Source organism: Bombyx mandarina, chromosome 04 (assembly GCF_030267445.1).
Source record: "Bombyx mandarina strain Sakado chromosome 04, ASM3026744v2".
NCBI lineage: Eukaryota > Metazoa > Arthropoda > Insecta > Lepidoptera > Bombycidae > Bombyx > Bombyx mandarina.
In genome coordinates this window covers 5459486-5487482 of record NC_143211.1, presented here as the reverse complement: position 1 = coordinate 5487482, position 27997 = coordinate 5459486, and the positions used below count along the sequence as shown (strand labels likewise).

The following is a 27997-nucleotide window of genomic DNA, read 5'->3' as shown; positions in this document are numbered from 1 at the left end:
CAGTTTCTTTAAACAAGACTTAAGTTGCCTTTCTTTCGTAAAATGACTGATACATAAAAATACAAACGTACAAAATACACTAGCCTTCTCTCTACACATTATGTTTACTTCCAATTTCAATTTGTATTTTTTTTTCCAATTACAAGCTCTGTGCAGTAACAGATTCCAATCTGTTAAAATTAATTTCTAATAATCGTTGTTTTTGTCACTATTTTTTACTAAGTTTTAAATGAAAGTGAGATTTGAATACATAAATATAATACATTAAATCAGTATCCATTTCCGGACAAAAATGCAATATTGTTAATAGTAGGCATATTAATAATAAACAAAAGTGCATCTCACGAATTCAAAGAACAAGCACAACAATTGCAACAACAATGCAACAAATGAAAGCAACGAGTTTTGATTCGTATCTCTCTCGACAATAGAGGCATAAAGTCGGCTCTATATACTTTTAAAAATTGTAACTTTACGGATTCATGTTTAATATTTCCATCTTTTCCGATGTTGATTTATTGAATTATATTTTTATTGCTTAAAACTACCACATTGATATCACCAGCCAGTTTCTTCTATAAGGTCAGAGTTGACCGGATTAACTGTTTTTTTTTTTAAAGTTGCCTTTTTTATATATTATTACGTCAATAACCAAAATATTCCCGTGACGTCTTGAGCAATACATGCGTTTTCTTAAGCGACACGTTCAGTGTTCAGAAAATCTAGAAATTTTCGTATTAATACCAATTACTGTTCAAACATTTTAAATCATAGATATCCAACCTTAAAATCCTTACTGCCTAGATCTATGAGAGGCAAAACTCGCAATTTTTTCTGCAATAATTGCCCATCAAGCCAACAACCGACACATAATAAATAACTATTACAAAGCTTATTCAGAATATGCAGTAAACCATAGTGCGCAATAAATTGTGCTTGTGTCGCGCCACAGAACACATAATATCCAATAGAGACGTAATATCTAAATTAAAATAATTCAGACAAATATTTGAGACGCGGGACGGAAACGTGCGCCGCTTGTGGATGATTTATTCGATGCGAACAAAACATCACAACGGGAATACATATTTTAGACATATCGAAATAACCATGAAGCAAATTAATCTACAAAGACTCAATATTGTGGACAACAAACATGCGTAGCTTTTAGTTATAATAGGACATTTACGTTATAACATAGGCACTACTACTATCCGATCGCGTTTCGTTGTAACTACCAAATAATAAATACCCATTTTCTGATACAATTAATAATGTATTATAATTTTTACTGGTGGTAGAACCTCATGCGAGTTCCCACGGGTAGGTACCACCACCCCACCTATGTCTGCCGTGAAGCAGTAACTATACTGAGACTAGAACTTATATCTCAAAGTGGGTGGCGCATTTACATTATAGATGTCTATGGGCTCCAGTAACCACTTAACACCAGGTAGGCTGTGAGCTCGTCCATCCGTATAAATATATTATAATATATTAATATATACAGTGCATAATACAATAACATAAATAAAAAATATATTGAAATAACAGCAAGCTAAGAGTACAACGCCATTTGTACACCCGCATGTAGTAGAAGAGGAACTGTTTTATCATTTGACTTTTAAAAGAACTAAATCTATTCATGGTCGATAATAAATAAATATGTCGATTAAAAGCGTCCCTTGTTCACAGAGGAGCTCCGTAATGTGTTTTTTTTTGTTTTGTTCGCTCCGTATATCACGGTATATCTGCCATTGGATATCATTACTTACACATTACCTCGGCCCGGCAGCCAACAAAAGTTATTACCGTTAAATACAACTTTGGTAATTAAGCCCTATATTTCTTAAAACCGAAAACCTTTACTTCGCTAGAAAATGCCAATTCACCAAATTCCAATTAACAGGGATTTTGGTAATTTTTATGTGTAGTGATTTATACCTTATATATTGATTTATGACTGTATTGATTTATACTTTATATATAGGCCTTAAGAAGAAAAATAATGAGATAGTTAAAATCGTTTAAAAATTTTGCGTTAAATTTTAATGCTTCAATACATTTAGACCTTTTAATGGCGTCATTATGATCTACAATGAGTTTAATATCATTGAATAGAATTAGTGACGTCCGTACGATCAGACGACGGCTTCCGAGCATTTTGGAGGGAAAACACATTTTTTTAAATAAATTTAATATTAATCAATAAAATCTCATTAGAAGAATGTTTTGAAATATTTGCGGCGTTTGGCATTCTCTCTCTTCTCTTCGATTTTCGTTCTGCTCAAAAACTCGTATACAGTCGTAAATATAAAGCGACACTGAACGGCGGACGGAAACGAACCAAGCCACTGAACAGTTATGGCGGCTCCACATTAACGCCGTGAAGTTCCGTAGACAGGCGTGAACGGTTTTTGCGATGTTCACCGGCGCTCACGTCCGTACCCCGATTGGAGTCGGTGTTTTGTTCCGCGACAAAGGGTTTGCGCCTCCTTCGCGGCCGCTTGTCATTTTGCTCCTGGCTACAGAGCCTTGATCGGTTACAATATATTTCAATGATCCACAATCTTTTTTCAAACGCTTTCGAATAACTTTCTTGTTTTGGACCTCTAAATAGTGATATGTTGCCACAGCAAACAATGTTATTGCAGCAGCAGCTTCTACGTCCCTATCGTGGCGGGTTTTACGAACGATTGAGAGAGCATCCCGTGAACGTGGAGGGCACGACTTGTGCCGTGGATTCACGGCGTGAATTCATTGCCCCACTGAGTTTCTCGCTGGATCTTCTCAGTGGGTCGCGTTTCCGATCCGGTGGTAGATTCTGCGAAACACTGCTCTTGCTAGAGCCGGTGTTAGCAACACTCCCGGCTTGAGCCCCGTGAGCTCACCTACTAGCTCGGTGAATCTAGAATAACCTCTCGAGGTTACTAGAATAGGTAGGTAAAAAAAAGTTAATTCACGGCACTAATGTGGAGCTGCCCTTACATATAAACAACTTTATTAAAACTTCCGAGATTATGGAGAATGAGAGATTTACGTTTGCGGTCGACACCGTTGTCTTTACACATTAAACGCGTTAAAACGCCCTAACCCACTAACACCTAGGTTCACGTAAACAACTTACAATTGTTCTAGTAGTTGGACAATTTAGTTGCATTTCGACGACACCTTGTCCAAGGGGTCGCGGTACACGATGGTGGTGGATTTGATGAGATCAGGTTCGTCGTCGGAGGCGGAGCAGTCGGCGTGCGCCAGCGCGTCCTTGGGCGAGCACTTGTTGTGCGCCATGAGCAGCCCCCCCACCAGCCCCACCAGCGCGCGGTCCAGCCACGTCACGGGGTTCGCGTACAGCAGACCGCCTTCATAGAAACCCAAGTGCCCTCCGTGGGCCAACTCCAGGTACATGGCTTTGTCGTGTGAACCTGTAAGCCAATTCAAGTTCCATATATATGAAGTCGTCGTAGCCTAAAGGATAAGACGTCCGGTGCATTCGTGTGTAGCGATGCACCGGTGTTCGAATCCCGCAGGCGGGTACAAATTTTTCTAATGAAATACGTACTCAACAAATGTTCACGATTGACTTCCACGGTGAAGGAATAACATCGTGTAATAAAAATCAAACCCGCAAAATTATAATTTGCATAATCACTGGTGGTAGGACCTCTTGAGAGTCCGCACGGGTAGGTACCATCACCCCGCCTATTTCCGCCGTGAAGCAGTAATGCGTTTCGGTTCGAAGGGTGGGGTAGCCGTTGTAACTATACTGAGACCTTAGAACTTATATCTCAAGGTGGGTGGCGCATTTACGTTGTAGATGTCTATGGGCTCCAGTAACCACTTAACACCAGGTGGGCTGTGAGCTCGTCCACCCATCTAAGCAATAAAAAAAAAATATATATATATATATATACTACAGAAGCCACGTTAGTGCACGATCAACAACCGCGTCACCCGGGTGCAAACTCACACTGCACACTACATTTTGGTCCTTCAAGAGAACCTTGCGCGTCGGTGAATTCTGTGAAAAAATGTTCCCGTCGAATAAGGTTTTGAACTAGTATAACATTTATTGTGAGCGTGTGTGATGTGAGAACAATAACATAACAAGAACTTTGGTGTCGAAGAACAGGAGGCGGGGTTTCGTAAGCTGACAACAGGATTATCAAGTAATAAAAGTCCTTCAATCAATAATACATAACAATTCCTTCCTTCAATAATACATAACAAACATATAACATGGCAGAATTCATTGAAATTCAATTCATGATTTATGTCAACATTGTTAAACTTAGCATCAATATAAAAAAGGATAGTGCGGATAGAAAGACGGCTGATTATTTTAAAAGAAGGTTGAGTACTTTAGAGAGCTATTGGCAAGAATGCCAATTTAACCATGACCGTATATAAACCGAAATAAGTAAGACTCAACCTTACTTCATCGAACAATGGTATGAAAAAATATTTCAAACGTATGAGACAACCAAGAATATGATTAACGAGCAGTATCAGCGACTAGTAGAACAAGTAGGCATTCTTCAAGAAGGGAAGGAAGCTGGTGCCCGTTCCAGGACGCCAGCAGTAGCGATGTCAAAACAAATAAATGATGAAGCAAGAACCAGTGGGCAAAGCCAATAGGTTGAACAAATGAAAAGAAGCCAAGGCACAAACAGTAAACTGGATGATTTCTTAAAAAAAGACAATATGCTAATTTTAAAGCCTTTATACGAACAACATCAAACATAGACGTAGATTTGATTGCTGATAAATGGGAATTTGAAGACTCTTTAAAAACACTACACAAACGGTGTGCTGCTATCGATAACCTTCACTGGGAAATCGAATCTGAGATGGACGGAGAAAATGAAACATACGCCGCCATGTACTCCATAGATACGAGAATAAATTTAATCCTCCCAAGAAAACATTGAACGCAAAGATGTGGTCGGTAGCTCATAGATCAAATGCTACTCCACAATTGCAAATACCTGTCTTCAGCGGAAATTATAATCAGTGGGTTTCTTTCAAATATTTATGCACGGAAGCTGTTCACAACAACCCATCTCTATCTAACAGCCAAAAAATGCAACACCTGAAAAGTAAAATACGAGGAGATGCTTAAAAGCTTATACAGGACCTTCAAATAAGTAGCGATAATTACAATCAATGTTGGGATATTTTAAATCATCGATATGACAACAAAAAGTTAATCTTTTCATCTCACATAAACATTTTGTTGGGACTACCAAGTATGCCACACCAATCCGTACAATAAATTAAACGAATGCATGACATGATACAGCTGCAAAGAAAAGATAATAATACAATACTCCTCAATTAACAATGACTTCAATTTCAAACTAGAAGCGCTCATTATGAACAATTTAATAAAAAGTTTACCAAACAAAACATTTTCTAAACCTGCATGGTCATACTTGAACAATATCAATTTACCTGATCCCGAGTTTTACAAGAGTCGGCCAGTCGATCTAATATTCGGTGCCGATATCTACGCTAACATTATTCTAGAAGGAGTGATTAAAGGAGAAAACTTACAACAACCCATGGCTCAACAATCGCAGTTAGGATGGTTTTTATGCGGAAGTATTAAAACTTATCAGTGTAATGTGGCTCTGAATAACGTGGAAGAAATACATACATTTTGGGAGGTGGAAGAATTCAACGAATTTACGAATATTTCAGTAGAAGATCAGGAACGTATAGAGTTTTACTGCTCCACAACAAAACGCATCGAAAATGGTCGATATGAAGTAAGATTGCCTTTAAAGTTGAATTTAATTCAAGTCTACAACAAAACTTACCAAATGGAATTTACCATCAGAAATATCTAAATTGTTTGATCCACTTGGCCAGTTAACACCGCTTTCAACTAAACTAAAATTACTATTCCAAAGACTATGGAAGAAAGATTTGATTTGGGATGATTTAGTGCCTGAAAATGTTCATATTGAGTGGTCAAGATTGACGACAGACATCGATAACATCAACAATTGTACCATACCCAAGTGGATCTCATCAGAAAAGAACAATATTATTGAATTACATGGATTCTGTGATTCATCCACTGCTGCCTACGCTTGTGTGGTGTACGCTAACGGTGTGGTCTAAAAATTTGCAGAACGTAACGCTTCTAGCAGCCAAGTCGAAGCTCGTACCCCATAAGAAATACTTAACATTACCACGGATTGAATTTTGTGGGGCTCATTTGCTTTCTAAGCTCATTAAACTCATCAAAGAAAGTTTAAATTGTCGATTGGAGCTCTACTGCTCGTGTGATTCAATGGTCGGTTTTAGGTTGGCTGAATGGAGAGCCAAACCGTTGGAAATCGTTCGTTACTAATAGAGTTACTGCTACAACATCAATAATTCCAGCGGAAACCTGCAGATGCGAAAAATCAAGCGTGAACCCCGCTGTCGCTGCAAGCCGAGAACTTACTGGCGATCAGTTGTTAAATCATGCTTTATGGTGGAAAGGACCTTCATGGCTTAAAACATTTAAAAGAGAATAGGAACAATTAATATGTAAAACAGAAGAAGAAACAAAAAACAAGAAGTTTTACAATATGAAACCAAACAATATGTTATTGATTCTTTATTACAACAATATAACACATTTCTAAAAATTATTCGTGTATTAGCATGGATACGAAGAGCATTGACACCTATTGTGCACATAAACAATTACCGTCGTACCTAACATTACAAGAACTGCGCAATGTCAAATCAGCTATTATAAAACATATTCAAAGAACGGAGTTTAGGTCCGATATAGAAAAATTAAACAAAAATGAACAAGTTGCGTCGAACAGTAAATTATTAAATTTAAAACCGTTCATCGATCAAGACGGTGTCCTACGTGTTGGAGATCGAGTAAAGGACGCGAATGTGAGCGCTGAAATGAAACATCCCAAGATTATTAATAAACGAAGCACATATGTTAACATTTCACGGAGGGCCTCGACTTACCTTAACAACACTCAGACAACAATACTGGATAACTAGTGGATACAATACAACCAAGAAACAGTTATGGTATTGTGTAACATGTCGTAGAAATGAAACAAAGAAGTTGTACCAGCTAATGGGTGATCTTCCTGCTGCTAGAGTCAACCAGGCTGCGCCATTCTACCATACTGGAGTAGATTATACTGGTTTTGTCGATGTCAAAAACAAAAGGATACATAGTCGTATACGTTTGCTTGGTTACGAAGGCGGTATACTTGAACTTAGTTTCTGACTTAACGAGCTCAGCATTCTTGGCTTCACTCAGAAGGATGGTGGCCCGAAGGGGAGCACCGCTCCACTTATACAGCGATCAAGGTACGAACTTCGTTGGAGCCAATCGAATACTACAGGAAGAATATGATACTTTATGCCAAGTCTTTAGTGACAATCTTTTGGCTGAAGTTGCAGAAATGAACATTGAATGGCATTTTAATTTTTGGCCGAGTGCAGGAAGTCTATGGGAACGAGCAGTGCAGAGCTTGAAGTTTTTAAATGCCAAAAAGAGTCGTAGGAGAAAAAAGTTAACGTTTGAAGAGTATTGCACTATCTTAGCACAACTGGAGGCCTATCTTAACTCTAGGCCATTGTGTTTTTTAACAGAAAACATAGAAGACATGGATTACTTGTCACCAGCACATTTCTTAAATGGAAGGGCGGGGGTAACCGTTATAGAAACAAAAGAGGACGCTAGAACTAGATGACATTTGACCAACAACATATTGCATAATTTGGAAACACAACAAAACAGATTTGGCATAATTGGAAAACAAACTATTTAACACAATTAACAACGCGGCAGAAGTGGGTGAAGCCACAAACAACCGTATCTCCAATCTTCCGGTTGGAAAATGGCTCATGGGTAGAGTCATAGAAGGTTTTCCCGGTAACGACGGCTATGTCAGGGTGGTATCACTCAAAACAAAAAATGGCATTATAAAACGACCTGTCCTCAAACTGTCTAAATTGCCCATTGAAAGAGCTGAGTAAGTGGATAATTCTGACTATAAGAAAAAACAAAATGATTGTTCTTCTCAACCTACAAAACACAAGCAAAAACAATCAAGACGTGAAGGAAGACTATCGTATATGGTGATGGGACTAATATTTTTCATGTCATTATGCACCAGCGATGCCTGTAACATAACCGAGCTGAAAGGTGATTGATCATTATATTTTGATCCCGTAACAAAATTAAATTTAATAAAGAACACTTGGAACTTGGTTGTATATTATAACATGTCTCCATATCGAGGAAGGAATGAAGGCATTCGAAAAGGTTACTACACATTTAGATGAATCATGCAAAGTCCTTGAAGATGGTCAGTGTAGCATAATAGTCGATCAATTGATCCACGAATACAAAGAATTAACTTACTATAATGAGCTACTTATGAATCAACATTTGAATGAGCACTACAGACAGCGTCGTGGTTTTATCAATGGTGTCGGATATCTTGCTAACTCTCTGTTCGGAATATTAGATGAAAAATACTTGCAAGACATAGAGGTCGTAAAACATAATGAACAGCATTTAGTGAGTTTATGGAAAAACCAAACTTCGATCGTCGAATCGGAATACAACTTACTAAAAAGAACAGAAGAAAGTCATGTCTAAGCAGCATAAGACTATTAATAAACACATAAATAACCTGTAAAACCTGTCAAATCGACTTCAACAGCAAGTAAACAACATATCGATTCTACAAGAATTTACCATAATGTCCATTATTACAACTAATTTATTGCACAATTTGAAAGGGTCGCAAAATATATTGTTAGACATTTTAACTAACATACATCATGGTCAATTCAACATTCATTTGCTTACTCCAGAACAAATTCAAAAGGAACTAAACATTATCACCGGACCTGAAGACACAATTCTTCCCGTAGAACCGCAGAATATTAAGAATTTGTATCCTCTGTTAAACATAAAGGCTCGTATTACTCTACAATATTTCTTATTGGAGATAGCATTTCCACTCATTAATCAAGATCGATTCAAACTTTTTAAAGTACATTCTATTCCTTATCAAAGCGGAAATATGACTATTGAAGTAATTCCGGCATGCGAATACATCGCTACCGACTTAAAAAGAGATTCATTTTTTGGACTCACAACCGAAGTAGCCTTATCCTGTAATCAACAAGAAGAAGCTTACTATTGCAAGCTTAGAACGCCGATTCTTCATTTACGCCTGGAGACGAAGTTTTGTAAGATTGAACTTAATAACAACGAATGCCAATTAAAGTATTCGAATTGTGAAACCAAAATAACTTTATATTTATATCACTGCTGTGGCACCTGCGAAGTAAAGGTCATGTGCGGAGAACATATTGTCTTGAAACAGTTGAATAACACTGGTCGTCTGTATCTAGAGCCAGGTTGCCTTATAAAGGGATCAGATTATACACTTCATATCCCTAAAACAAACAACAATAAGCTGGAGATTCAGTCTAACATTTACTTTCCAATAATAGATCCGATAAATAACATCATCAACAATTCTCTTCTCAACACTGAAAACCTTAATACCAGCGAGTCTAAAGATTGCAGAACGCTCCCCAGAAACTACACGTGCGTATTGAAGATCTATAAAATTCCCCGCCAGTATTGGAGACTTCATTAACATATCACGATATTCATCAATATGTGATAACATACATCATCGTCATCGTAGGAGTGCTGGCTACCGGCTTGCTACTTTGACGACGATGACGGTTGAGTGTGAATCGGGCGATCATCTCTGACGGCATCGAGCTTTTAGTGCGCGACCTTCTGTAGTGGACCCTCCGCCTAGTGATGTGAATATTTATATCAAAGTGTCAAACAAAGCGTGCTCTCCAATACCAAGAAAACCTATATGGACCTTAAGTTCTGAAATTTTATTATAACTAACATTTTAATTCTATTTTTGTTTGTCTTTCATCCTCTTGTAAGCCGTAATCGTCTCTTTACTAACAATTATTTCATTAAAGTATCCTCTATTTTGTTACCCCGGAATATGTTCAGTGATATATTACCGAACACCTTTGTCAGCATAATTCGCGTGACGCGTTAACTTTATTTCCACAAATCGCTAGCGCATTCATATCATTAACATTTAATTGATTTACTTTATACTTTAGTAATAAACATTTTTAAGCAACATAATCTTTAAATAACAAACACACCGCACCCTACAGAGACATAAGACAGACCCTAAAACATAGACGTTTCAAGTTTTTAATGAAAATGTTATCCAACAATATTCCGCAACATTAATTATTATCGTTAGTACTGAATTTGCACAGCATAAACAAACCTTATTTCTCTCTCTCTATTTCATTGACTACAGTTTAGAATATTGATAACGTAGCAAAATAAATAAGGAAAAACAATTTTAATTGTGAAATTACATGTTGACACAAGTCTAGAAGCTAGAGAGTTATTTATATTAATTTGTTAATGTACTGGAAAAAATAAAATCGTACGATACTGATAACATTTGAACGTTGAACTGCGGTGATTCCTATGTATGATACCTAGGCAAGTACATAAACATTACAATGTTCATATCGCATATATCAGACAATGACATCGTGACTTCTAGAATCAAGGATGTAGAATGAAGATATTATTTAAGACTGTTTTATTATTGTCTCGTCTAGTTGGTGTTAACTGGTTACCGAAGGACATGACAGTGGCTTCTTAAAATATTATCATCTCAATAGTATTACGAGGTTTACTTATACAGCTGGAAAACACGGTTGCAACGCGGCAGAAAGAGATAGGACGATGGTAACCACCATTATGGGCTGACGGTATTCTGTACCACCAGCAATAAATAACTCTCCCATAAATTTACTGTTTGTCACCTCAGACTTTATTGTACACAGATACATTTTAAATAGTTTCCATTAATTAGATACATTCTAGTGTCGTAGTAAATATAATATTATTACCAATCAATTAGATAAGTTTTTAGTGCTTCATTATCATCAACTATGTATTGTATAATATGCTACAGTAATGAGTTCAGATGAGACCCGACTTTATTCATAACAATCTCGAACGATAACATCAAACTATTGGTAAAGCAGATTGCAAATCTGCCCGGCTAAATACCATCGTTAATTGCCTTAAGTAATCTTGTGAGGAGCGCATAGATAATACACATAAATTAGTGAGGAGCGGATGTAGGACTGCCGCGATTTCAATATGATACTTTAACCTCTAAGATAACTCACCTCAGTGTGCTTAGTGCGAGTTTCTTAACGATCTCGATAGCGTAAAAGTTAAGCCATTTTTGTATGTAGTTGGAACAGCGCCCCTAGCGGCAAACGTACGCAAACGGTCCCATTCCATACGAATATGAGCTAACTTTTACGCTATCGAGAACGTTAAAAAACTCGCACTAAGCACACTGATCCGGTTAGCCGTGAACTCGTTGGACCATCAACAGCAATGTAACTTCATTTTTCATCCAATAACCGTGGCTGATCGGGTTATAAACGTCAAAAGGAAGATCATCCACCGCGCGGGTGAAATTGCTCCGTAATTATTGTTCGGAACTTGTATATATGCAAGCTTATTTTGAAACTGTTCTATATTATGATATAGTTTCATGCCTATTTCTGCCGTGAAGCAGTGCATTTCGGTTAGAAGGGTGGGGCAGCCGTTGTAACTATACTGAGACTAGAAATCTCAAGGTGGGTGGCGCATCTTTTTTTATTTATTGCTTAGATGGTTGGACGAGCTCACAGCCCACCTGGTGTTAAGTGGTTACTGGAGCCCATAAACATCTACAACGGAAATGCGCCACCCACCTTGAGATATAAGTTCTAAAGTCTCAGTATAGTTACAACGGCTGCCCCGCCCTTCAAACCGAAACGCATTACTGCTTCACGGCAGAAATAGGCAGGGCGGTGGTACCAACCCGCGCGGACTCACAAGAGGTCCTACCACCAGTAAAAAGTATAATAAAGTAAATATGCAAACTTATTTTGAAACTGCTCCATGATACCTACCCGCTGCTACAGGACACCGCTTTATTATACCTAAAATAAGCATACAAGTACCTAGTATTTACGTGATACCCACTAACAAACTCGCGGACGATGGGCAGCAGGGGCTCCGGGACGATCGGGTCGTCGCGCGCATTCACGAACACCATCGGGGTCTTTATGTTGTGCAGATAGAAGGCCGACGAACTCCACTTGTACAGGTCCGCCACGGACTCGAACCCGTACACCCTCCTGGAAACAAAACAAACAATATTTCAAAACGTTCCGATCGTTTCTTTATTTATTTATTGATGCACAAAACAAATCACATTCATTTTTTTTTTGCTTAGATGGGTGGACGAGCTCACAGCCCATCTGGTGTTAAGTGGTTACTGGAACCCATTGACATCTACAACGTAAATGCGCCACCCACCTCGAGATATAAATTCTACGGTTTCAGTATAGTTACAACGGCCTCAGTATAGTTACAAAAGAAAGAACCCAAACAAAAAAAAGAAGATAATTGTAAATAGACATGCTTTAATAAAAACCGACATCAAATAGAAAAAAAGGATATTCTAAAACAAATTAATATGCCTACACCAAAAACCATAATCATAGAAATCGGTTGGCGTGATATTGAGTTATTCATCTATTTGTCGCGCGCGTACTTAATGCAAATTTAAGACTTATATGGTTTACTCATGGATACCATTATCAGAACTGGACTAAATTGAAATGGGACCACACGGGAAGCGTCAGCTTTCTAATAAAAAAATAATCATCAAAATCGATTCACCCAGTCAAAATTTAAGAGGTAACAAACATTAAAAAAAACCTAACAGTCGAATTGAGAACCTTCTCCTTTTCTGAAGTCTATTAAAAAACAGTATCCACTTATGTAGATAACTACAATACAACCAACACAAACATTCATCCCTTTCCAGGGTATGATTCCCTTTGACCCATCTCGAAATAATTAAGAACTATCAACGGCTCGTTAAGGAGCTAACTTAAACACGTGCAATTTCGTTCAGTGTTCGAATTGAAAAAAAAAGAGGCCCTTATAAATTTAGTTAAAGGTTACAACAAAAAACAATTAAATTAAAATTATCAGTTACGAACTAAAGTCGATAACTGTTCGAAAAAGAGATAAATATTGCGAGTCAGTGTAAAAAATATATTTTTAGAACTTAACCGAAAATTTCAAGGATTTTTTTTTAATTTGAATTGAACAAGATATATATTATTATAGTAATGAAATAATTTCGATTCGAATTCAGAGTTAACCCAGAGTTGTTTTAATATCTTTTGTATGCACTTTTGCGTTGTCTATTGGCTCCGGTGGCCGCTAAGCGCCACACGAGCTTGCTCTTTTAATGCAATTAAAATTGTATTCAGAACACGGAAACACGAAATGGCGATTTGCTGAAATTATTCAAAATATTCATTACTAGCGGCCCGCTCCGGCTCCGCTCTGGTCTTCAACAAAAATTTCAACGATATTACACGTTGTTTTATTTTTTTAAATAAAATAACAATAATTGCGGCATAACTATAATAGTTAGACATATTATGCTGTCGCGACACTTTTTGTAAATAATAATGTGTTCTACAACGTCGTCGTACATTATTTTATTCTATCATCAATAGTTTTCGCAGGGCAGGCGATGTAAAGGATATTTTAGGTATTTTTTTACACCTTGGGAACCTTATTGGAGTTTTAGTACGGATGCCTAATTTTTTTCAAAAAAGATTATAGCCTATGTCACTCGGGAATAGTGTAGCTTCCAAACAGTGAAAGAATTTTTCAAATCGGTTCAGTAGTTTCGGAGCCTATTCAATACAAACAAACAAACAAATCTTTCCTCTTTATAATATTAGTATAGATAATGTAATTCCAATCATATTGATAAAACGTTCACCTGGAATACGCCTCGTCTAGATCGGGCAGTGTGCCGGCGGATACAATCATATTTTCATCGAGGCAGTGTCTACTCTTCATCTCAGGACTAAGTAGCATTCGTTTGTGACGCGTGATAATGTTGCGGTAGTTATCTGTCATGATGTACAAGTAGAAACGACGGAAATTCTGCCATTGTAGTAAGTATACCATGGTACTGAAACAAAAATATATACATATATGGATTCTTTATCGGTGGTAAGACGTATTATAATTCTGCGGGGGCTTAGGTCAGACCGTTCTTCTTATTTCTGATGCGGACTTTTTGGTGCGAATGCGAGGAGTGACATTGTATGATTTGTTTTATTTTGTCTATTCAGTGTTTCTTCAGGTTGAAATGTGTAATAATGGTGGTTTATTAAATGTTTAATATCTGTGAAAGTGCACAAATGTGGGAAAATGAAACAAGCCGCTGGACGTAACTTCTCAGGATCGTCCAAAAAGTCCACTGAAAAAATCTCCGTAAATGACCACCATTTTACTGAGATTATATTTCATCCCATAATATCATCTCATTTCATTTAATTTCATCCCAGTTGATTAATGTCTCAAATTAATCATCTTCATTTCATTTCATTTATCTCCATAATGACTTAAAGGTCTTAGTTACCAGGTCATAAAATCACTTTAAAAAAAAAATTCTGATGCGAAGGAGCCGTGCGCTCCAGCGGGAAGAGTTGGAGCCGCCAGTATATGATATAATTGTAGACCTCGACCTTGTGCTCGAAGATGAATAGCGGCGTTGTGATGTATATGAGCTCCGATAGCACCACGTCAGCCATGAGCTCGTTCGCTCGTCTATACGTTTAAGAATACTTTACTGCTGGTAGGGCGTACAAGCCCACACGAGTGGGTACCGCTATCCTTATTAATTCAGCATCTAATGCGTTCCGGTTCGAGGGGCGGGGACGACCGTTATTCTGTACAGTTGAAGTGTCTATGGCAGTACTGGTCGATCTAAATTAAAAGACCCCTTTAATTAAGTTAAACCAAAAATAGAGCAAGAGGAAATGAGATATGCCGCGGTTCCGCGGTTCTTATCAGTAGCTTAAGAAATGGATTTAAAAAAACTCCGATAATTCATTTTCAATAAGTACGTTGATTATAAAATAATTTTATTCATTGTATCGCACGCAATGTAATAAAAACACGCAGTGTCTGTACACAAGGAATAACGCGGGCCATGTTCTACTGCTAGTACTTTTATTATTATTAGGTATTATTATTATTTGCTTTGATGGGTGGACAAGCTCACGGCCCACCTGGTGTTAAGTGGTTACCGGGGCCCATAGACATCAACAACGTAAATGCCGCCACCCAACTTGAGACGTCAATTCTACGTCTCAATGTTTACAGTACTTACTATGAGCTTATTAGAACGATAATATGTATTTAGGTCTTGTTTTTAAGATTAATAGTTTACGAATATATTAGACTTCGGAAATTGCCTGCAATCTGCATACGTACGTACGGATTTGAATAAGAAACCCGTAAAATTTATAGTGGAAAATTATTTAGGTTTGTGTAGAATAAAATTTCGTCTTACTATCTGTCCCGAGCTGAATAAGGGTCGCCACTGTATTTGTCAGTTTCATTACTAAGACTCTGCTAGTAAAACATTCAGCTTCATTAGTAAAGCACCAATAATTTTTTTTATTTAAAGCTACCCGACCAGGTAATTATTATATTAGCAAGGATATTTGGTATTTCGTTAATTATTTTTCGCTTGAACAACTATAAAATGCAATGTGCTGCTTATCGGAAATTGACGAACATGTGATTTCGTAATTTTTACTTACACAAACAATACGAATGCGAACCGGGTTTTTTTTTCTTACATTATCGTGTTCAACGTTTATTGTTGTTCTTGGATGTCAGAACGTTTATTTGACATAAATAATTTGACATATTTTTATTCATTTATTACTTAAGACTGCTAGCGACCCGCCCTCGCTGCGCTTCTAAAACTGTAATTTATTATTGATTTCTCCACTATTTAATGGATGTTATTATACATATAAACCTTCCTCTTCAATCACTCTATCTATTAAAAAAAACCGCATCAAAATCCGTTGCGTAGTTTTAAAGATTTAAGCATACATAGGGATATAGGGATATAGGGACAGAGAAAGCGACTTTGTTTTATACTATGTAGTGATGAGTGGACGAGTTCACGGCCTACCTGGTGTAAAGTGGTTACCGGAGCCCATAGACATCTACAAGGTAAATCACGCCACCCACCGCGAGACATGAGTTCTAAGGTCGCAGTTTTTACAGTACAACGGCTACCCCGCTCTTAAAACCGAAAACACTACTGCTTTACGGCAGAAATAGGCAGGGTGGTGGTACCTACCTGTGCGGACTCACAACATGTTCTACCACCGGTAAAAATAAACATAAAAATGCCGAACAGCCTTGTCACATAAGCTAATTTATTTGCTATTTATTATTTTATCTGTACCAGACAATCGTAAAAATAATTCACAACTTCATTACGTGCACTATAATCATAGTCATTGAGAGATATAACTCTCAAATTGGTCATTGAACTTTTTAAAGCGACATTAAATTTTAAGTGTGTAATTATATAATGTAACTTAAATACAATGTTTGTTCAAAATGATCATGTGGCTCTAAAATTACATTACACTACCATACTAAACAAATAACATACCACAGTAAACAAATATCACTTAAATCGAACAGTGCGAAATACGGTATTTAATCTTAAACAAAAAAAAATCATTTTCTTAGATTTTGGCATTGTATCGATTTAAGTTTGTATAGAGGTCCGTCCATTGACGAAACATACTGCTCATGCGATAAAATGGAACGCTAAGATAATAAAGATGGTATTTTAATTCGGTCAAACTAACACCATATTGTTATTACATCAATCTCACAGAGATTACACCAACAAATACTGAATCCGAAAAACAAATGTATCATGAGAATTCAAAAGAAAAACTTCATGTTTAGCTGCCATGTTAACTAATAATATTTACTATTAAATACTACATTTATCTTTCACGATCACATTGGCGATTACTCATACAAAATTTTATCGTTTCACCTTGAGACAAGATAAAAGCCATTCTCAAATCTCAAGTTATGCAAAACCGAGCGAGTAGCATCTTAAATTACAGTAACGACAGCTAATTTTGTTATGATTATAATTTAAAATTAGTACTTAACTTTTTAAGTACAGTAACAATGACAGCGGCTCAACAAGGTGAATTCCTCCGTTCGTCCTTAGACAAGACGTCATATTCAATTACAAAGACCATCGATACCTAGAGGCCTAGGCTACCGCATACTACAGGCCGCAGTGCATTGCACCGCCTGTACAGTGCGAAAGTTCATATAAAATATATAATAGGAAAGTGATATATATATAGGAGAATTTTTCCCCTCCTAGCTGAGCCTTTGCTCGCCCACCTGACCTGGTAAAACTGGAAAGGTCTCCAGGCCACCCAGTAATCCTTAATTAAAAAAAAATAGAATTTTGTCATGCGATGCGGTTCGAAGCGGCCCGCCCTAATGTGCGAGAGTCCGTAGATGAAAAGTCGAAGATTTTAGCATGAAATCGATGGATAATGTGCGACTTATGGACAGTTTTTTTTTTTTTGTAATTGCTTTAATGGGTGGACGAGCTCGCAGCCCACCTGGTGTTAAGTGGTTACTGGAGCCCATAGACATCCACAACGTAAATGCGCCACCCACCTTAAGATATAAGTTTTAAGGTCTCAAGTATAGTTACAACGGCTGCCCCACCCTCCAAACCGAAACGCATTACTGCTTCACGGTAGAAATAGGCAGGGTGGTGGTACCTACCCGTGCGGACTCACAAGAGGTCCTACCACCAGTAAAAATTCAACAAGATCAATATTTATTATCAACATATCTATAGTAAAACTGTTATTGATTCTAGGAATCGTAGCTCGATTTAACCAACTATTTACAAACACATTTCACGGTCAATGAAATACAGTAAGGTACATGTGAAATTTAACCACATATTGTAAGTACATATTATTATGTAAATATTCCATTTTTATTTTTTGGCTAATAAATCTACAATTCCAGCAGTTCGGTCTGCGTTTTTTTACACCTGTACACATATTGAATACAATACATAAGTACAATTTAAAGCATAAATTAATCTTCTGTACAAATGCACGTAATTTTAACGTTATTTTAAAGTTATTTCGGAATTACCTATGCTAAGTTTTATTTTCTTTTATTCTTCGAATCACAAGACATCCCATCAGAAAAGTATATGTAACGAAATAGTCAATGTAATTCGGAAACAGAGTTGTTTTACTTGATCATCAATTGAGTCGCGATCAACGATGACCCTGACCTGTTGGTACAAACAGCCAAGCGTAGTAAAAAAAAAAGCTATGTAGAACTTTTTTTTTTTTGCTTTGATGGGTCGACGAGCTCACAGCCCACCTGGTGTTAAGTGGTTACTGGAGCTCATAGATATTTACAACGTAAATGCGCCACCCACCTTTGAGATATAAGTTCTAAGGTCTCAATATAGTTACAACGGCTGCCCCACCTTTCAAACCGAAACGCATTACTGCTTTACGGCAGAAATAGGCAGGGTGGTGGTACCTACCCGTGCGGACTCACAAGTGATCCTACCACCAGTAAAAAGTAAAAAGTACTTACTCAATAGCATTGTATCCCTGACATATTGAGATACCTCCTATTATATTGGCGGGCCGTTTCCTCTCCTCGCCCAGGTATTTAGTGATTAAATTGCCTCCAAGGCTGAAACCGACTAGAATCAACTTTGTATTGGGGTAGCGTTCCATCAGATTTTCAATCATGTAGTTGAAATCGTCTGTGTGACCTGTGAATAAAAAAAAAAAACTATAATCCAGAAATATCACAATTGTAAATTTTCAAAAATCAATTTAATTAATTCCTTTCAAATATCTTTACAGCAACTAGGAGCTTTTATCTTAAAATTATTTTATGAGCGTCAGAAAAAGTCACCTCAATTCTAATTAACATTTATCTTAATTCATATTTCAGTTAATAAGAACAATAAAATTGGGCGAACATTTTAACACCTCATAAATCGATTAAACCGTGTAACTAACATATGGCTATGGCAATCAATATTAACGCTTCACGTCAATTTGATATATATTGATTGCACTTCATAAATTATGAAACTGAGTTCACGGCTAGTAGAATAAATTATTCTAGACATGTATTGGTTTTTGTTGTTCCTCTAATGCAAACAATACACCGATCCCTATAATGTAAGATTGGTGTTGTTTTTTTTCAGAGTTTTCTACTCATTGATAAAAGCCATGATTTTATGGCCACCAAATGGTTTAATGAGACAATTAAAATGTATTCGCGGTCACTTTTTCAATGATTCAATATTATGAAATTTATTTATGGTTAAAATCACGTTTGCAAACTAACAAGTTGACATTGTAAATTTAAAAAGAATTCCGAATAAAGTTAACGTTAACTGAATTTATCTCATCCAACGACAACAATGACAAAAATATGAATATTTATGTATATTTAATATTCGTTCATTAATTAAGTTTTATTGAGCTTGTGGCCCGAACGAGCCTTTTATAGCAACGATCGTAGGTTCGGATTTGTGACTCAGAATAAATGTAAATTATTGACATATTACATGTTACAGTAGTAACATAATAGCCTAGTGTGGAGAGTTTTCAGCAAATTGTTATGTGTAAATGTTTTCAAGGTTAATAAATAAATTATTATTATTATTTATTTATATTTATTTAAAATCTTATTAATCACATAATATTTTTTTAAAAAGATATTAAAAATACAATTTTTAAAAAACACTATATAAAAATAGATTGCCGCTGATGGCGGTGTCTACGACACAAGCCACCGGTGGTTAGGACTCCAGAGTGAGAAACCTCCTCACAATGCGTGCAGTATCGAGAATAACTGCTTTCTGTATTAGGCCCTTAACCCAGCTGGATAACGAAAGTTTCTTAAGATGTTGATCGAAACTTTTCGCTATCAAGCCGTGTACCGATACAACTATTGGAACAATGATGGTTGAATCAACATGCCACATGGCGGTAGTCTCGTGGGCCAGGTCTAAATATTTTATTAATTTGTCCTTTTCTGCCTTCACGAGGTTCTCGTCATGAGGAATGGTGACATCAACCAACACTGCTCGACGCGCAGATCGATCTATTATCACAATATCAGGTTTATTGGCTACAATATACCTATCCGTGATAATAGATCGGTCCCAGTAGAGCGTAACATGACCAGTATCAAGAACTGGTTGAGGTTGGTATTGGTAATAAGGTACAGCAGAATCAAGAAAACCATATTTCAGAGCAAGTTGTTGATGGATAATCCTAGTCACTTGGTTATGTCTATGCAAGTACTCGCCGTTAGCAAACCGAGAACAGCCAGAAACAATATGTCTAATAGACTCTCCCGGACGGTGGCATGCCCGACAAATGTCGACCGTCCCATCCTTTAGTATATATTTCCGGTAGTTGTTCGTCATGATAACTTCGTCTATAATTGCAAAGATAAAACCTTCAGTTTCCCCAAAGAGGTTACTGAATCGTAACCAGGCCACGGAAGCTAATTGGTCTACATCAGGCCCTGTGACAGCCCGGTAGAACCTACCGTGTAACTCCTTGCTCCTCCATACGGTTATGCGATCTGAAATACTCTCTACCTTCAGCCTCTTCCAATTCCCGTTAGCTAAGGATAGCGGAGTTAGCCCCTTATCGACTGCAACGACATCCCGATACATATTCACGTTCATCTTAAGGAAATATTCCCTAAGGTTGTATATCTCTCGGTTATGTAGATCTTTGGCATTCAAAATACCACGACCCCCACATTTCCGAGGAATATACAACCTCATTACAGACGAACGTGGATGAGGCATTCTGTATGCCGTTAACAATCGCCTGACTTTTCTGTCCAGTACGTCCAGCTCTGATTGCGTCCACCTTAGTATGCCAAAGAAATATGTTAACATAGGCATGACCCAACCATTAAACGCTCGGATTTTGTTTCCGCCTGATAAATGGCTTTTTAAGACCTTTATAAGACGACGTAATTATTATTATTATTATGCATAGATAAATGTGCTTATCGTCTCGTTTGTCTATTGGTGAGAACCTAAAGATATTTCGTATTTATTTATTTACACAGGGCTAAATCATACCACGGAACGTGGTAAGTAAAAAAACAAACTATACACAAACTAAAGTGTATGTGAGAGAACATCAACAAAGTTTGTGATTTGTACCAATACAGGAAAAACTGCATAAAATCTATAAATTCCATTTATCATGAGCCAAAAATAATATTTATTCTAATTTCCGTCCAGCGCGTGCATCTGCTGACCTGGGCGTATCATGAGAAACGTTAACAAATTTAGTTTTAAAATCAGACCTGTATCGTCTGGTTTTAAAACATCTGCCCCTCTTATATTAAACAAGCGACACATTTTTACATTCGATTTTTATTTAAATTTTGCGAAGATTCCATATGGTATTTTTTTCTTTTATATATATTATAAAAGAAACTTCAAATACTGGCCGGCCGGTAGATACACTAGGCACATATTTCGTGGCGAACTTGACGGATCGTTCGTTCTCTTCTCATGCTCTCGTTAGAAAGATAAACTCGACAGAGTCGAACTCGTCATATGCGTTTCAGCTCATTATCATAATCTATACGCAAGGTGCACAGGTGTGTTTTTCAATAAATTATTATCAACAAAGTTATATAGTAATTGAGTAATATTTGTTTCTTTTTTTATAATCCCAACTGGAACAAAAGAAATCGCGATTCGCGCGTGTGTATTTTATTATTTAAGTTCTGCATTGCTTGACGGATTTCGTGCGTAAAATCTAACTATGGTTTTAGTATAAGAATTTGTGTTTAATCTTAGTCTTATCACTATTTAAGTATACAAATACTTCTGCACAATATTCTACTGGTCATTTATACTGATATATTTCATTATATTAACCAATTTACATAAAGCTGAATGGAATTTAATATTGAATATGTACATATATTAATAATATTATTTTTACGTGTCACGGTTAAGCGGTACGAAATATTTTGCACCTTGATTTTTTTAATATTTTTTTATATTTGGATGAACGAGCTCATGACCTAATGATGCTAACTAATTATCGGCACCAACATATTAGGGCAAGGTCTAGTATTGTTTAACGGTTGTCCCACATTTTAAATCGGATTGTACGATTGATCCGGGTCAGAAATAGGCAGGATGGTGGTTTCTGCCCCCACTAGTTCAGAATACGCTTAACCAACGGTGATTATAATATTGATTTCTTTTTTCATCGCAATCGTTGATCCTCCTTCCCTACTTATTCGCTGGTAGCGTAAAGGGCTATTCCAGCTAGGCACAGACGGGTAGGTGAGTCCACGGGCTCAACCTGAATGAATTTGCTAACACTAGCCTATGCAATAGTGCTTCAAGAATCTTCACGTCATTACGGATCCTCCTGATCCATTAACGATGCTTTTAGGTACCACAAGCACCGGTCACCGTCCTCGTCGAACCCGTCGCTTGCGACGAAGAGCTCGACGAGCGAATTAACCCACGGACACAGCCCACTGAGTTTCTCGCCGGATCTTCTCAGTGGATCGCGTTTCCGAACTAGTGGTACATTCTGCGAAGCACTGCACTTGCTAGGATCAGTGTTAGCAACACTCCGGTTTGAGCCCCGTGAGCTCATCTACACACGTTAGGGTGAAGCTGATATAGCCTCCCAAGGCTATCAGCATAGGTAGGAAAAAAAAAACAAAAAAGAATCTACTGCCGGATTGAAATGCGACCCTCTGAGAATATCCGGTGAGAAACTCAGTGGGTTGTCGTTGATATAAACGTGTTAATGCACTTTTCAGAGTTCGACCTGATGTCTCAAAATGGAAATGACATCCACGTTATTATTGGGCATGAGATGTGTTCGTTTATGCCAACAAAAAAGTACCAAAACTAGTCATTATTGACTCATGGCAGTAGATCGATCAATAAGGAGGCCGGTGCGCGGCTTGTTCTTTTCGCATGACTCATTTCCATAGTTACGAAGTGCATAGTTACAAGTGTGTGACGTCTTCGAAATTTTTCCTTTTAAAAGATTCCTTCCTAGACTACGTCTTCTTTGATTTCTAGAATATTCAAAAGTAGATAAATATGGGTTATTAGGGTGGGATAAATTCTATTACCATATGACAAGAACAAACAACTAAATGTTTATTCGAGCGTGCAAGCGCGTAACTATAACCATGTATGTTGAATACTGGTTTTTTTTGTATTTATTATATGGCCATTTCATTTACCCAGTTTCCCAAACAGGCGGATTTAAAATGACCTGACATTAAGAGTGGTTTAAAATGTACCGTGTATATATTTGGTATACATTGCTGTTTTAGAATTTGCGTAGATGGGCAGATGAGGTCATTGGTGCTTATAATAACGAAAATACGGGTGTTCTCCCGCCCGTTGAGAAATAAGGTTGAAATCTGCTGCATCAGATTAAGAGGTTATCAACTTTCAATCGAGATCGGTACACGTTATTACTTCGAGGCGAAAATAGGCCGAACGCAGAACGATGGTATGACCCGTGCAGGCACAAAACGCGCTCTACCGATTCATACTGAAGATTTACAGGAAGTTAAGTAGGAAATCAGAGTAAAACCACTATTGCTAGTTTCGGATAATGATACGGCAATAATAATAATATTATCTTGAGATCTTCAAGTTACTTTTACTTTTTAATGTTACTTATAAAACAGAACACCTTTATCTTTATTACCGAAAACAATTAAAGATAACATTGTACCCCTTTCGTTAACATGTAAAGTTTGCGCTAAAAGATATTTAATTAGTTTTACGTCTGTACAATTCAATGACTCACCATACGAGAATATTCGGTTGCCGGTTACCGGCACGCTGTGGAGGGCGCCGATGTGGTTTAGAACGGCACAACGATATCCGTGGCATTGCGAATAATGTACATAAGTGCGTATGTACACGCTCTCAGAAGTGTTGCCGATGCCGGGACAGATAGCCACAGTGACGTCATCTGCGATAACACGTAATGGCTAAACATTATCTCAACAAGTGCATAGCGATATTTAACGTGATAATGGAGCCTTTCATTATGATGGAGTTCCTGGATTATCTTTCGAATTTTATCGAATTATTCAGTGTCACGCCATAACATAGGAGATAATACAAGTTCCTATACGTATGTACATAGATACAATTAGGCTTTTATAAGTTCTAATCAATTTAATCTTTAAACGTAATGCTCTGAATGAGTGAGATTCGAATTTTTATGACTTGCGTTTTATACGTGCATAATATTAGTCTGAACATATTATTGTCTAGGTTTGACAATTTATTAGCACTGTAATTATGGCGTTTAGATATTATTATGCTATTTATTGGTAAATGGCACCCTATTTCTACATGAGGTCTTGTACAATTTTAGTTCAGTGTTTAGCGATATTGTGCTGAATAATAATTAAAACTTAATAAAGAGTACGCCTCGAATTTTTTCCTTTCCTACTCATTGGTCATCATTGAGCCATTCGGCTCACCGGCGACTTTATCATCCAATGAGAATTCTCTCATAAATGAAGTCATGACTATAATATAAATTCGCGTGGACATGAATAAAAAACTTTTTGATTTTAAAAATTTTCTCTCAATCAATCGTCATTTATTGGCAGTGAATTTCACAAACACTTATTTAGTTAGCGGTTTGGCTCTGACCCTAGCATCGCCGTCTTTGAACGACGGTAACCACTTACCATCAGATGGACCGTATACCCATCTGCAAGGGCAAATAAAAAAAACACTGATATTCTTTAAAGCTTTAAATTTACGACCGAAATATTGTGGAAAAAACCTACAACGCGTAATAAAGAGGAGTGCTTGAATTTACTCGCACACTGATGATAATGTGATGCTAAAAAATGTGTAGGTATATTTATTGGTTTAATTAACTGAACATGATTACTTCATAATGTGAAATAGTATTGTTGTGTATTGTTGAACATTGTAGGTTCTTCACAATAAACAACAATAAATCTCTAGCGACTACTCGAGTGAAGACACGAATATGGGTCACCATAGCGCCGTATAGGCTGCCTGTGTTGAGTAAAAAATTTATTATTTAATTAATATATTTTAAACAATATTTTAATATGCATTATAGTGTAAAAATATTTAGTCAAACGGTGTGCTTAATTTTGTGGATGATATGCTTAAAACCTTCAGCACGCGACTATTAATGACCTTCGCTACTGTAGTATTGATCATGATTATTTCTATACAACCTATAAGCCTATAAGTGATGAAAACTATTTAGAATCAGATGAAGCATTAAACTGTTTGCTTTTGCTACATGTATAGTAGGTTTTAATTGCTAAACGGTAGGCTATTTCCAACAACACCAGGGTCGGCTGCTTTCTTATTCTGATTAATAAACCCAGTAGCCAGTGCAAGTTTCTTTATCTAAGTCGTTCATGACAATGAAAATATGACCCCATTTGGAATCATCGAAATGAATGAAGCGAAATTAAAATACATTTCAATAAAAAATCTAGACGACTTTTATTACATTAAGTATATTTTAAATTATGTATTATGCAGTTCTCCATTTGGAAGATAGGTTTTATTCATGACCTCATCACTTAGTCATAATGTACATGCCTGAGACATAAATATAGAAGGCTGATAGATAATTCATGTTTTGATTTGAAATATTTATGTATATTTTTTATTTTTCTGGTAGTTAAGATTGGTAGACCCCACAACACTAGTTTTTGAGTTGTTTAGAGTACAGCGACAGCCAGCTGTCTAAAAAGTTGGTTATCTTTCAAACCAAGTTGATTTGAACTACCAATTTGCTACATCACTGTATAAATTGGCAGAGCAAAGATGGTATCTAAATATTTAAATATATAAATACAAAATTCGAAATATTTTAAATCAGGTGTCTGAGTTACCTTCATGTTCAGATCCCACTGGTTCATACAAATCATAAGTGAGTGTAGACTTGTCCGGCAGGACTAGTGAAATGCGACCTCCAATCGGCCATGGACATCTTACACGTCCAATAAGACTGTGTAGGATCGTCTGAACATGTCCACTGAAGCCCCATAGACGTGTAGGGAAATAACTATAACAAAATATATTATATTTAATATATTTTTTAATAAATATTTTTGTTTTCATATGGTACCATTGACTATTACATTCATTTACTACCAAAGATTGCTAAAAATGAATATAGTCACAGACCATGAAACATTAAGCTGAAATCTCAGTATCATAAGATGGCTATCCTGCTGGACTGGGGCCTTGATTGCTTCATTACAGAAATAAGCAGGATTATTTTACTGACACATAATTGCTTAGAACAGGCCCTACTATGTTGCACATTCATAGTTTATTTTAAGGAACCACCATTACCACAGTTCAGAGCCATGCCAACTCTTATTCCAAATTCCATAACTTATAAATAATTAGTCATAAACATTTTTAGATTAATTCTGGAAATACAATACAGTAATAATACAGCAATGTATTTAATATTAATAATATTATGACTTGTGGTTTTATCAAGATCAACAAAAAATGCACTGCTTGTGTTAATTATCTTCTATAAACACAAATTACTAGTCTTTAAAGACCCATTCATCAAAATTTACATAAAATTAAGCACTGAGTCAACTGAAATTTTCACAGGGCATTCCTATAATGGACAGGTCATTTGATATTCCATTCCTAAAAAGTAAAAAGTTTAGTAAATTTGTGTGGAAAAAAATAACCAGATTAAAATAAAAATTAAGGTTTATTATTCAATGGTCCTTCATGGACACTTTTAATAAAGATGCTTGAAACTAGAAAAAGCAGGCTCTAATTACAAAACACTGGTCAAAGATCTCTTCATACTGTTGCTATGTAAAGCGCTAATTCAAAACCTTGTGCTTTTATTATTCACATAATTATTATTTATAATTTAGATCTTTCATTAGATTTAATAAGGCACATACTGTTTCACTTTTAAAACTGTTAAGTTTAAATCCAAAATACCCTTTAGGATTTTGTTCTAATAACTAATATTTAGTTTTGAGTAACCCCTTTTTATAAGCAATGAAAAAGCTTATCAAGCTTATTTTGATATCTAGTTTATTGAATGTATGTTCTGTTACTATCAAACTTTTCATTTTGAGAGGTACGCCTACAAATAAAAATATAAATCTGGAGTATGAATGTACCAATTGCACTAAAATGCATCCTGTATACACCTATAAAGGGCACATATGTTTGTCTGGGTAAAATATATGAATTTTACAACTTACTACAGCATTTTTATAACATTTGTAAAAGTTATATTACTATTAGCTTCTTATTAAATGCTACCATTTTTTAGTTTCAAACACTTTCTCTTTTTCAGCATTACAGATTACAGTTCTAGTGATGTATCTTATGGTATAAAAATCAAATATAGGTATTCAGTTTTTTTTAATTAAGTAGAAGTTTCTAATGAAAAATGGTAAGCTTAAAAAACGTGAACGAATTAGAATCGGAATTTTGAAAAATGACATCATCAAAGTATTCATAACAGTTTACCTTACATAAATAAGGTGTATGATACATAAAACAATGTTTAATAAAAATAAACTTACGCTTCATTTAAGAATGGTGACACGAACAAGATGTTTTCAATGAAACTTCTGTCTCTTCCATAAATTACTGGATTTTGGGGCTGGCTATTCACATTCAATATTCGAAAAAGTATACATAGTATGACAGCAACAACAGCTAAAAGAACCGGCGACATTATCAAACAATATATCAGTATGTAATGACTGACGGTAAGGAGAAAAATCTACATAATATCGGAAAATCTACCCCTGGAAAAGCGGAATAGATACACAACCACCTGCTTCACGGTACAACACAGTAACTGACAA

At 36.4% G+C, this 27997-nt stretch overlaps 1 protein-coding gene across 1 annotated transcript; it reads right to left on the bottom strand.

Annotated features, from left to right (window-relative positions):
* Nucleotides 1-620: 620 nt before the first annotated feature.
* On the bottom strand, nucleotides 621-27997 carry Hydr2 (abhydrolase domain-containing protein 2). Its single transcript, XM_028178178.2, has 7 exons — nucleotides 27710-27997; nucleotides 26024-26196; nucleotides 23923-24090; nucleotides 18653-18836; nucleotides 13938-14132; nucleotides 12110-12264; nucleotides 621-3425 (listed from the first exon to the last, which is right to left on the bottom strand). Exons 1-7 carry the CDS (start codon nucleotides 27862-27864, stop codon nucleotides 3151-3153), a joined length of 1305 nt encoding a protein of 434 aa, XP_028033979.2. The 5' UTR covers nucleotides 27865-27997; the 3' UTR covers nucleotides 621-3150.

Bases quoted from the DNA above. Each gene is read 5' to 3' on its own strand.
- Hydr2 (XM_028178178.2), bottom strand. From the start codon at position 27,864: ATGTCGCCGGTTCTTTTAGCTGTTGTTGCTGTCATACTATGTATACTT. The intron at 24,091-26,023 runs GTAACTCAGACA...GTGTTATCGCAG, and splicing joins AGTGGGATCTGAACATGAAG to ATGACGTCACTGTGGCTATC. The intron at 14,133-18,652 runs GTAAGTACTTTT...TTTTTGTTTCAG, and splicing joins CAGGGATACAATGCTATTGA to TACCATGGTATACTTACTAC.